The sequence below is a fragment of the Octopus bimaculoides genome, chromosome 2 (genome assembly GCF_001194135.2).
Source record: "Octopus bimaculoides isolate UCB-OBI-ISO-001 chromosome 2, ASM119413v2, whole genome shotgun sequence".
Lineage (NCBI taxonomy): Eukaryota > Metazoa > Mollusca > Cephalopoda > Octopoda > Octopodidae > Octopus > Octopus bimaculoides.
In genome coordinates, this window is record NC_068982.1 from 154658625 (window position 1) to 154672205 (window position 13581).

At 36.1% G+C, this 13581-nt stretch overlaps 1 protein-coding gene across 2 annotated transcripts in view; it reads left to right on the plus strand.

Moving 5' to 3' along the window:
• LOC106878238 (uncharacterized) overlaps positions 1 to 13581 on the plus strand; it is a 40934-nt gene that overhangs the window by 13075 nt on the left and 14278 nt on the right. For both annotated transcript variants that reach the window (XM_014927406.2, XM_052965677.1), the window contains exons 2-3: positions 10580 to 10739; positions 12359 to 12437. In XM_014927406.2, coding sequence (XP_014782892.1) covers positions 10581 to 10739; positions 12359 to 12437 — 238 coding nt within the window. In that variant the 5' untranslated portion in view covers position 10580. The remainder of the gene's footprint in view (positions 1 to 10579; positions 10740 to 12358; positions 12438 to 13581) is intronic.

A 13581-nucleotide genomic window follows, 5' to 3' on the forward strand; every position in this document is an offset into this window, starting at 1 on the left:
CATACATACATACATACATACATACATACATATATATATATATACAGAGAGAGAGAGAGAGAAGGAGAGAGAGAGAGAAGGAGAGAGAGAGAGAAGGAGAGAGAGAGAGAGAATATCACAAAAGGGCTAGGTCAGTGTTTCTTTCGGCCACGGAGACAGTGCAGCATTTGTGATAGAACAGTATGCGCAGAACTTTAAACCGGAATTCGGTGAGTCTGCAAGACTAGCTTTATGACTCTAACCGGATCTCTTTATGTACGAATGACATTCATCCACCTGCTTAGTTGAAGTGAATGAGTCAATCTCTATAGTCTGCCGCCGCCCACAAACTTGAATAGCGGAGATAGTTTATTTCTAGTCATCAAATCAGTTTCACTTATCCACCTAAAGAAAATAAATGTATTTTCGTCGCTTTGGGTGATGTTTCTAGCTGTTTGGTCAAAAGAAAAATATGCTCATTGTATTAGCGTATAGGTGGCTGAATATTCCATAGGATATCCTTAACGTAATTTTCAGGTGGCAACAGCAAGATTCAGTGCGACATGACCGGACCATAAGTCACTGCTTTAGTCTATTTGATGTGCTTCTTCACAGTTTCCATCTAAAACATTTCGGTGGACCCGAGGCTGTAAGAAAAGGTTCTTGCTCAAGATATGCAGTGAGATCGAACAGACCTCGTGAATGCAAAGCTATCTTCTTAACGATTTATCCAGGCTAAATCATTTCCAAATCAACCAACTAGTATCAACCAACAGCAACTGTCCAAGATAACTACTTAAGATAACCACCAACCAATAGCCACCAAAAATAACCACTGCACCTAGTAGATATTTGCATTCCTCTGTCTAATACTCTCCTTTCCTACAATGTATATAGAGCCATATATATGTGTTTGTATGTAATATACATGAGTGCGGGGGTAAGAAGGGTGGACGCATGTTTAGCTTTAAAAAATACGTACTCTAACTTTAGGTATACATTCATACATACAGACTTAGATAAATGCATCTACAAACGTCTATATATACACATTTGCACACATACTGTGTTGTATATGCTTGTGTGTATGTGTGTACGTATGTATGTGTGTGTGCATATATATATATATATATATATATATATATATATATATATATATATATATATAACAAAGAATGAAATATCAGATTGAACGCAACATGTGGTTAGCATTAGGTAGTGCTTCTCAAATTAGCTAATCCTGCCCTGTATAGACTCAAGATATTTACAACCTCTGACCCCCTTTTATAATTTAATTTAACATATTTCAGCTTTTACTCATTTCCCTGTTAATTTATTTTCATGTTTTCAATTATTTATTTATTTCATTGTAATTTTATTTCTGTCTACATTCGATCATATTCCAGATTTTCTTTGCAAGTATTCCCAAAGAAACAAAATTAACTCGTATAACGCACACACCCATCTTTTATCTTTCTGTCTCAGTCTCGCTTTTTTTTTAAAGTCTATTTTGCCTTTTCTTACCTCTATAGATCTTTTTCTTCTCCCTCTGTCTTGATTTCTTAACTTTACTCACACAATTTCTTTCAGCGTTTTCCTATATCTCACTTTCCAAACACTTCTCTCCCTCCTCCTTTCACTCTTTTTTATTCTCCACTTCTAGTACTCTCTACCAACATTGCTTTTGTTGGTGCTATTAGAAGTCCTAGGAATAGTATATACATTCAATAGTGGCCAGTCTAGCAACAGTGATCTTTGATCTCATGGCTGGGATCAGAAAAAAGTTCTTCCCTTGACAAAAGTCCTTTCTTTTTACTGTCAACAATTCTGGTATCTTCTTTATATAAAGTACAAAGCACAGTGACACAAATCAGAAAAATGTAAAGAGCTTTGTTCGGGTACACCGATTTTACAACAAAAAACAATGCAGTAACAAAGAAATTTGAATAATGAAAAACTCTCCAATTGTGAGGGTATCTCTGAAGGGTACCCGTAGGAACAAACCACTAAAAACACCATCACCCTGACTCTTTAAACAAGCGCCCTTCCCATTCAGTTCTCCTCCAATCTAAAAGCGCATGCTCAGAACAAGCCCGTTCACTCGAACCATACTCTCTGCTCTCATCAACCGTTCAGTGAATTCGCTAGAAGACAACACTTCTCTCTTCACTCTCAGATTTTCTTTTCAAGTGAAACATGAACAAGTCGATGAGGTCTTGATCAAAAAAGTGTCTCAATTTCGCCCATGACGCAGCCTCTTTCCCTGACAGATAAACATTGCCTTCCCTTCTTGACCAACGGAATGCGGCTAGGGTGATCTTCAGAATGGACTCAGCTTACAGTTATGTCCGTTCCACACATGTAACAGTAGCTGCTCCACATAAAGACATAGGTCAGCAATGTTCTAGCACTGGATGGGCTGCCGGCACTACCGTGCCTATTGAGTTTCTTGAAAAACAATGCCTCTCGTTAACACTGCCAGCCCTGGTATTTCTGGGAGTTATCCTAGGCCCTGAATCAAAAGTCCTTCGGAACAGGCTAACCAGTTGATTTTCGTCCTCACCCAAATTTCCCTTAGAACGTCATCACACATTTCCGCCACTAATCCCCTATAGAACGCTTACTTTGCTCGACTGGTGTCGTCAGACTCTGAGCGACGGACGAACTTTCAGTGTTAGACGTCTTGTCTTGTTCTCCACTTAACTTAAGACTACGGTTTTGTCAAAGAGACAAGTTGCGGATAAAGTATCTAACAAATGGTGACCAACAACGATAATATGGTAGGATATCACATATGTAATAAAGACAGATGGAGAACTTCGATCAGCTGAAATTATCCTAGCAAATACTGCATCATATCTTTTTTGGAGTGTGTTTAATATTTAAAAGCAAGTAAGGGAGATAAATCAAATAAGATCAGCTGATTGTAAATTTTGAGCAATATCAACAGCGAATTTGTTTTAATAATCCTTTCTACTATAGACACAAGGCCCGAAATCTTTTAGGAGAGGGAACAAGATAATTACATCGATCCTAGTGTTCTACTAGTACTTATTTCATCCACCCGCAAAGGATGAAAGCAACGTTGATCACGGCAGAATTTGCATTCAGAACGTAGAAAAATACGAAATGTCGCCAAGCATTTTGTCTGGCGTACTAAGTATTCTGCTAGCTCACCGCCTTTTGGTGGACGGGTTAGTCGATTATATCGACCCCAGTATGCAAATGGTACTTATTTCATCGACCCCGAAAGGATGAAAGGCAATATCGACCTCAGCGAAATTTGAACTAAGAACGTACAGACGGACGAAATGCCGCTGAACATTTTGCCCAGCGTGCTAACGATTCTGCCAGCTCACCGCTTCGGTTTGTTTTAATAATACAACTGAAAATATAGTGTTGGTGGAACACACGCACATCTATTCACAAACTGATGAGATTATACGCATAAACGCGTACGCGCGCGCGTGTGTATGTGTGTGAGTGTATAGCAACAGGTGAAACAAATATTTTATTTTACTTCTGTAGCAAACAGAACCTCAACCCTATGCCAAAAAATTAGTAAAAATTTTAACGAAGACATGCATGGTTAAGACCACTTCTTGAATTTTGTTTACGTATTTTACGAGAAACTTAACACATGTGTTGACAATTTTGTAATGGAATGCTTACCAACTCCACCCTTTCGTGAACTGCCAACAGGAAAGAAAGGACAGTTATTTTAACTATTTAGCACTCATGTTACCCTCTTGCTGGTTCAACGTAAATGACCCATATGTTTGGAAATTGGGCAGAAACGGAAACACTGTAGTAGAGTACAGTTGTAGTACTGTTTGGATATCTATACTTATAGTTTGTTTTGTACGAAGCGCGCAGAATAAATCAAATCTATTTATATCATTTATTACAGACCCGATATTTTTCTTGACCGATAAAATAGAGGCTTAAAATTACACCTGTGTGTGTGTGTGTGTGTGTGTGTGTGTGTGTGTGTGTGTGTGTGTGTGTGTGTGTGTGTGTGTGTGTGTGTGTGTGTGTATTGGTGCTTGTGTTTTCAGTTGCGTATGCCTGCTTTAAATTTACTCCGAAACATATAACATCATAAGGTACGCGCGCTACGTGCGCGGCAATCTAAACAAGCTTAGAAAAAAACACTGCTCGCATTTTGATAGTGACCTACTTCTATCGGCTGTTTCCTCTACAGACAATCGTCTACGCACAATTCATTGTCGAGTTACATCTGCTTTAGTTATCACATCCTCTCGTATTCAAACTTCTCTGACCACATTGCACGTTCCTCAAGGCATTACAAAATTGTTATTAAATCTCTAATTGTATTTCATTGAAGGCTGTACTAAACTACCTTTGCAAAACTCGCTACCATCACTTCTTATTCGTACTCATTCCACTACCAATTCTTCCTCGTAAGTACATTCGTAAACCGACACTGGATGCAGTACTCCAGTATGACAATGGTCATAATAGCTAAAGAACTGGTGTTTTCTTTAATACTTTGGCAAAGATGTCATAAAATATTGAATCCAGTTCTTCCTCACTTATTTCAGTTAGCGAAGGAAACAATGATTCACTGAATATAAGCAGGCTTTTATTCTCTAATGAAATCTGACAAATTCTCTAACAATTGGTCGGATTTCATCAGTGAATCTTTCCTGTCTACACGTCCATTAACTATTGTGGTATCGATTTCCTTCACAACCTGTGATCGGTCGATACTATCGTTGATGTGTCTTATACAGCGGTGAGGATATGAAATATTGCTTTCACGACTGAGCGAACACATAGGTGTCGAGATTGAAACCCGTTCTAACATGCGTTGAACTTATTGTGGAAATCTGCTCTCGTTCACAGTGAATCGAGTTGAATAGAGAAAGAGCATAAAATATTACAGATAGTAAAATTGTACATTATCAAAAGTTCTCAGAAGCTAAGTAATAACCATTGTCATGACAGTATGAAAACTGATCAGAAACAATAAAACGGCATTTATTGCAGTTCCTAAACGTTTACCACCACGAACCTTTATTTTATTTTATTTATTTACTTATTAAAATTTTTTTTTTTTTTGTAGTAAACCAACCTTATGCAGTCTTTTGTCGAACGTGTAAATAGATATGAATGTGAAGCGTTTTTGATTCGTGGGTAAATGTTTTCAGCTTTTATTTGCAGCAAACCAAACGCTATTTATTGTAGAACATTTCTATCTAATAAAATATTTGAAGAGTAAAAGATTTCACTATATTTCAGCATTATATACTGCAACTCAAAAATCGGGGACTGCTCCGTAGCATATAAAACTATGATTTGTCATCGTTCAATTTGTTTTATATCTGAAAGCAGAAACAGAAGTGTCTGCTCTATATTAAATGTTAATGACAGTAGGTGGAGATGTATGACAGGTAAAACCGACTAAACTAAGATAATTGGTGAGTCACATTAAATCCCTGAGTAATTATCAAAGTATCTTTTTGTAGTAAGATAATTACATTTCATATACATTCTTACAAGCTTAGATAACTTCGTTGTATGGGATTCTGCGTGTGTATGAGTGTGTGAACTTTAGCATTGATGTCATTTCGTTACATCGCTAAAATGTTTTCTTACAAAATATCAGAATTTATCTGAGGTTCTGAGTCTCCAGGAAAATAGGTTAGATTCGAAATTAACAAAATTAGTTTTTAACGTTTTAAAAAGTCAACTCGATTAACATTTTTTCTTTCACAAAATGTTTCAAGTGAAATGCAGCCAAGAGTGAAATTTATATTATTGCTTTCAGTGTGGATAGTAAAGTGAAGCAGAACTGGAAATAGTTAATTAGGAAAAGATCTATGGCCTTGGAGGATAATCAAAACACTTGCAAAAATACTAATTTCGTAAGAGTACATTTTCTGCATGAAGTAATAATAACTACAAGCATTTTCTGCGAAAAGATGCACAGTTTCGAACAGAATGGTTCTTCGTTAGAGTATTCTGAAATTTATGGTATGGTCGTCCGTGAACTAAGTATTTAATGTTAGAAAGAAAAGAAAAATACAAACATTGTAAATTCTTGTAGCTTTGCAAATACTTCAACATATATCACCCTAATGACCTAAAATTCTTAAAGGACATAATAGATTTAATGGAAAAGAAAAACAATTTTTAATCTCTTGTATGTAGACCGGTTTAACAACATCTGCTTAGTGCCATCTTCACGCCATTTTATCTGTCTATTGTACAATGGCCGCTATATGATAACTGCTTATGAAAACTTTTGATCTCTATGTATGTCATGTCTATAATTGATGCCTTCCTTTGGAAAGTCAACACCGTTTCCCACCATATGAAAATCATTAACCCCTGTCTATAGAATACTTTTTTTCAACTTCTTGCTTTTCTTCCAGACGCACTTCTCTTTTTTTTTTTATTCGTTCTAAACATCATTTTAGTAAATAGCTTGGTAACTGGCTTTTGATGTGAGAGAAAGCTGCTGAGTGTCCTTAAGCCGAAGTTATATAAAACGTGTGCGTTTAAAACAAATTAAAAGTATCTGCTGGAATTGCATATTTATACTATTGCAATATAAAAATCTGATTCATGCCATTGAACTGACTTGGAGACATTACTGCTGTTGCTGTCTTCGTCGTGGTTAATAATAATAATAATAATAATAATAATAATAATAATAATAATGACTTCAAATTTTGCTACAAGGGTACTTGGAGGATAATAATAATAATAATAATGATAATAATCTTTTCTACTATTAACACAAGGCCTGAAATTTTGGGGGAAGGGACTAGTCGGAGGGGACTAGATCGACCCTAGTGATTCACTTAATTTATTAACCACGAAAGGATGAAAGGTGAAGTCGATCTCAGCGGAAATAAGGGCAGTAGTTTTTTTTGGGGGGGGGAGTGGTTAAGTCGATTACATCGATCCCAGTACTTGACTGACTGGTACTTTATTTTATCGACATCGTGAGGATGAAAGGCGAATTTGACCTCGACAGGGTTCTTACTCAAAACGTAATGAGAGAAAAGGAATACTGCAAAACATTTTTGTCAGGAGCTTTAAAGATTCCGCTAATCCACCATCTTGAATAATAATATTCCTTTCAACTATAGTCCCCAACCTAGAGTGAAGGCGCGTGGTTTAGTGGTTAGGGTATTCGGCTTACAATCGCAAGGTCGTGAGTTCATTTCCTGGCGACACGTTGTGTCCTTGAGCAAGACATTTTATATTTCACGTTGCTTCAGCCTACTCAGGTGGCAAAAATGAGTAGAACCTGCATTTCAAAGGGCCAGCCTTGTCCCACTGTGTCACGCTGAATTTCCACGAGAACTACGTTAAGGGTACACGTGTCCGTGGAGTGCTCAGCCACATTCAGGTTAATTTCACGAGCAGGTTGTTTTGTTGATTAGATCAATTGGAACCTTCGTCGTCGTAACCGACGGAGTGCCACACACTCAGCATTAAAATTTTAATAGAGAGGTAAACCAATTACATCAACCCCAGTGTTCAACTGGTTATTTCATCAAACCCAAAAGAAGGACAGATAAAATCGACCTCGGCGGAATTTGAGCTCAGATCATAAAGACATGATATACCGTTAAGCATTTTGATCGACGTGCCAACGATTCTGCCAGTTCGCCGCCTTCATAAGACTATCTTAGCGGCGTTTCATCTGTTTTTACGTTCTGAGTTCAAATTCCACCGAGGTCGACTTTGCCTTTCATTCTTTCGAGGTCGATGAAATACGTACCGATCAAACACTAGGGTCAATGTAATCGACTAGCTCTTTCCCCAAAATTGCAGACCTTGTGCTTCTAGTAAGAAAGAGATTATTATGAGTATTTCTTACATGGCACAACGTCAGAAATTGTAAGTTGTACGGACTGTTAACAGTCAGCCTCAGTACTTTGGTACCTTACTCTGTACCTTACTCGAAGATGACAATTTAATTAGGTCTCTGGCGAGAATTGAACCCAAAACGTTTGGTTAGCTACACAGTACAAAGGCATATCATGAGTGCTGTCTTTATGCTCCTCTTCTAATTTCTTCCGCTTCTTGTCTCTTGTAAACTTCGAAGATTCATTCCAACTTCTTTTGATGTGTTGGTATAGATTTTTTTATTCAACTGTTGTACCACCTTTTATATCTCTTACTCTCCAAATTTCTATCCCCACAGTCCTATTCCCTCTCTCTACTAAGATTTCTCCTTGCTCTCCCCAGCTTTTCTACCACTACTCCGTTTTCCATTTCCCTCCCAATACATCTAATAGAATTCTTCAAAAGATATCGATGTTTTCATTGTTAGAGTTTGCCTAGAGATATGCAACTAAACATACGCATATACACTTACACTCCCCTTATCATACATACACAAGGTAATTAAATGCATGCATATGTAACATATGCATTCACTGAAAAGTAAATACATATATACAATTATACATACAAATATAAACAAAGAAAAATAAATGCATATATCTATGTGCATACATAGATAACGCACTCAAATATATACAGTATATATTCACTTACATTATACACATATATTATGATGCATACATATACACAAAGATATCTGTCTAAATATATGTTGGTCTACAAATATTTGCGTGTATGTATATAACATACATACATGCATGCACACATACATAATAAATACATACCTAATAAATACATACATACGTGTGTGTATGCATAAATGTGACTTGAATAAGACATAACCTCGCATTGTTGATCAGAGAATGTTTGCTTTTTTCTTGTTTAATGTTTTTACATAAAATACTACCTATACCTATACCCTGTTATCGTCATTTGTACGACCATTCTCTTTCCCTCCTTCTATATATATATATATGTGTGTGTGTGTGTGTGTGTGTGTGTGTGTGTGTTTGTGTTTGTGTGTGTGAGAGAGAGAGAGAGAGGTTGAACACGTTTTGGTTGACTTCATTTTTTTGGTCTTCTTCATGGTTGTTTGATTTCACATAGATAATCTTATTTTATCTCTTTGAAATATTGAAAATGGTTGACTCTCGGCTATTAAATTAACATTCAGTTTGTGAAAAAAAAAAATGTTATATTAAGATCATCTGATAATTTACTGATCGTTTCTGACTATTTCGATATATTGCAGTGGTGCATTAGGTAAGAGTACTGAGGTAACAGTGAAACCATGTTGCTTCACCTCCAATAGGTAATCAACCGAAGGTCGAATTTTCAAACCTTGTTTGCTTCATATACTTCTCACCGCCACCGCTGTATTGTTAAGAAGAAAGTTTCTCTTTCGCATATATATATATATATATATATATATATATATATAGTATTTTTCAATAATATCATTTCAGCTACGATCGATAACTGTATTCATTTAGTTAGAGTAATAGGATGGATGGATAGACAAATATTGATAGATATAAAGATAGTTATAAATAAATCGATAGATATCGATAGAGAAATAGAAATGATGCTGCGAAAAAGAACTGTAGTAAAGTGGCATATATTAGTGTTACGTAGATGTAGGGCGGCAGTTGCTTCAGGCAATATGACTTATGTGAAAATATAGTTGCAAAATGGATCTTTAGATCATTAGATAACTAATTTCTAAACAATATACTCATCTACACCTTCTCTACAAATTGTCTCAGATATATGAATATTTCTCCAAGGTATCTAAAATATTGAACGCATCTCTTATATTTTGGTTGATAATATTGGCGTAGAGCCATGATTCTGACGATTGAGATCGGTCGATTGAATCAAGACAAGTAAATCACTGGGACATAACGTCGGCCTCGGTATGATTTGAACTCAGAACGTCTAAAGCTAAAACTAAATACCGAGAGACATTTTCTGTTTTTCTAGTAATTGTCAACCCACCAAAAACACTCGAATGTGATATTTCATAGTCTCCAATCGTCAGTGGTACTTCATAGTCTCCAGTCGCAAGGTCTAGTGACACATCATTGATTTGTCTCTCCTTCGAGAATGTACGAGAAGCTGGCTCTGAAGCCGAAAATGGGTGGTGTCATAGCACCATCGAACCCAGAGCTTCATTTGTGCGGCAGCCACAACAGCCGCGCCTGCTTGTTCCAGATTAACCTTCTTGCGTATCAGTTAGGCTGCTGTGCACGTGGACAGAACCTTTATATATATATATATATACACATACGTTAGACTCACTCGCCCCATTCACACACACACACGCGCACACACGGTTGTGATTTAGTTCGTTGGGGTTACCATTACCATTACTGTTATTATTATCTCCTTTACATCCAACCTCTTATTTCCAGTCATCTTGCCAGGTTGGACTGTTGATCTCTGCACGTTTTTTCGCTTTCCATTATTTTCATTCTCTCTCTCCACCCCCACCCCCCTAATTCTCTAATCCTTTCTGTTGAAGAGTGTAGGCACGAAACGTAAAAGATTTTTCCTTTTTCCCCAGCGTTAAACTAATACACCTGTTTGTTGCTCCTACACCTGTCTTATAGCCACACTATTAATAAATGTCTTGTCATTCTTAGACATACTTTAAAGTAATGGTCATACTTTAACATTAATATGCATGTATATATTTTATCTTTCACAGAATGATGATTGTTACAACATCCCAACAAAACTCTTGCTCCAATATGCAGAAGTTGGCACGAAGACGTGTACGGTTACATCTCCGTAGACTCAGGCATCGTGAATATTCTAAACTGCGTACACTTGTACCATCAGTGGCTAACAACAACAAAGTTTCTAAAGTAAGTAGTTGAAGACATAATTCTACAAACTATTTGTCCTCTATATTCCTCTACAAGTATTTTACATCCACATAATGCATCTGCTAATCAAATCCAGTTATTAATCAAATTGTATATTAATTTATACTGTTGGTAATCATAATTTGTAATCGTAAGAAGAATGACATAAATTTCGGACATGATTTCTTCGAGCAACGAGATCTTGTATGTGGTTCTTGGATCTGATAAATGTAGCTTCCAATTCTCCTTTAAACTACACCCAACTGTTTTGGAGGAGCTAAGAACGCATTGGATAATGTAGTTCTTTGACATACTTCTAAAATGTGGGGTCATGGTTGATTTGCCTCACAAGTTGCTCAAGCAAGACTAACCAACAACAACAACTGATAAGTCTTGGTGAGTTCAATAGAACTAATAATGGCAGCATGTGTTCATTGTTGTAGTTACCGTTGCATATCTAACACAATACCCTAACGCAATACAGTATGCATGTATTAGTACTCGAGTAAGAAGTCTGCAAAACTTTAGGCTACATGGGGCCGAATCAAACTGTTTTAAATAATATATGTAACTCCTACTAAAGGTGCTGAGTGACTCTTTCTTTTGTTTGTCCACTCACCCGTGTGTGTGTGTGTGTGTGTGTGTGTGTACACATACACGACAGACTTGCACACATTTGACGTTTACTCCAAATTATTGGTCAACCTGAGATTAACTGATCAACCAAAACCCGTTTTTCTTACATTGAAATCTTTGATAGGTAATACGGAATTGTTTGAATTGCCTTAGTATAACTATTAAGGTCCTAAAAGGAAAAGGACCGACTCGTCTCCAGAAGAATTTGAAATCACAATATAGAGGGACAAAACAAAAGAATATAACAACACTCAAAATAAATTAAATTTCGCTGATGAGGTTTAATAACACCGAAACATGCCCAGTGTTGTTACTGTACAGCCAAAGATTGAACTCATTCCCAAGAGTGCTGTCTTTTTGATATATATTAATTTAAATTCTACTTTTTTTTTCTAACTGGTGTTTTGGACCAGAATTAATTTTAATTAATTTAAATTTCATAGTTTACATTATATAGATTAGCGCTAACCGTACTATTCCATGTGGAGAAATTAACATAATCAATATGTCTTCTTCTACATGTTGTTGCATGGACAAAATACATTCTTTTGTATTCAGAGAAAAACTGACTTATTAATGTAACCATAGGTTTTCTCTTTAACACTAAACCTAATTTTACACTGCCTGATTTACTTCTCCAGCCTCTCGGCACATTGTTGGCTACTTTATCTATCTTTACTCTCAATCAACGTACCACATAATCAATTTACAAGGATCTGTCTCATCTTCTCAGCCTCCCACCAGTTTTGGAAGTTCTGAAAATGGTAGGGTCATCAGTGCTGCGCTTCCTCCTCTGACTAACCCATTAAAAAAAGCAATTCATCCAGCCTTTTGCTCTTAGTATTTTCTTCAATCAATATCTTTCCTCATATCTGAACTTCCTTTCTAATCATGGTCCAAACCCAACACTTTTCCCCCCATCAGACTCTAATAATGAATAATACTGTATGTAAAACCATGTTTATTTCTACATTTTGTTTTAGGTGACAGTGATAGAAGAAGCTATTAAGTATATTGATTCCCTGCACAAGGCTTTGGTGGAACGTTTGCAGAATGTTCGACGTAAGTATTCTCATATTTCAGTGCAAGACATTACGTTAAGTCAATTAGCCTCAACTTAATTAAGGCATTTCTAACATTTTCTACGTTATGCAATACGACATATTGCCATATGGAGTATAAAGTCAACTGATCGTGTTCTTAGCATGCATATTAATGAATTTTTGCTTCTTAAGACGGTTCATATTGATTTCTACTATAAGCACAATGCTTCGAATTTGAGAGAGGAGTAAAAAAAGATTATAGCAATCGGAACGACAACATAATAATCTTGTTGACTGAAATTGTAATAATGTCTTCTTGAAAAGACATTAATAATGTACGAGAATTGAAAATGTTTCGGATGGGATTAGCAATCGAATTGCTGGCTCAGCTTATGAAGAGTATCGTTCATACTCTACTGCTTTCACCAGATGAGTAAATAGAATAATTATGTAGCAACAGAGAATATCAAAATCATCGAGCTCTAGCCTAAACGTCTGACAGTATTTAAATATTTTGGCTTTACATCCTCAGTGTATATTCCATTGGCTCCAAAATCTGTAGTCTTTTGCTAATATTAGAAAAGAATAAGTTGGTGACAATTAAACAGCCGTATAATGGTAAAGTAGTAAAAGTTGAATGGTACACACTCGTACTTACATACATATATACATACATATATACATAACCGAAAGCAATGTTCAAAGAAAACAATGGATATAATCGAATTCGATCAATAATAAAACGAGGTGATACGTATCCTCTCACCAACGATCAGCTTCCATTAGCCACCAAGGAGGAGTCAAGTGGCTGACTGGTTGGTTAATATAGCAGATTCTTATTTCTGATGATTCTGTGTTCATAGTACTAGGTAACCATAGAAATAAAGTTGAATGAACGGGTAGGGGTTCAAATGCGAACAATACACCTATTGTTACATTCATGGAACAACTACTGTTTCAGTTCTTCCTCTTCTTGTTTTTACTTGTTTTGTTTCTTTGTCTTTTGTTGTTCTTTTTTAAATATTTTTTCTTACTCGTGTTTTATTTAATTTCATTAATTTCTTTTCTTTGCTTATTTTTTGTAAATAATTTCGAAACAGCGCAAATGAGATCGTAGTATTTTGAGTCAATAAGAAAATTGCGGTGGAGGTATTAATGGTGGT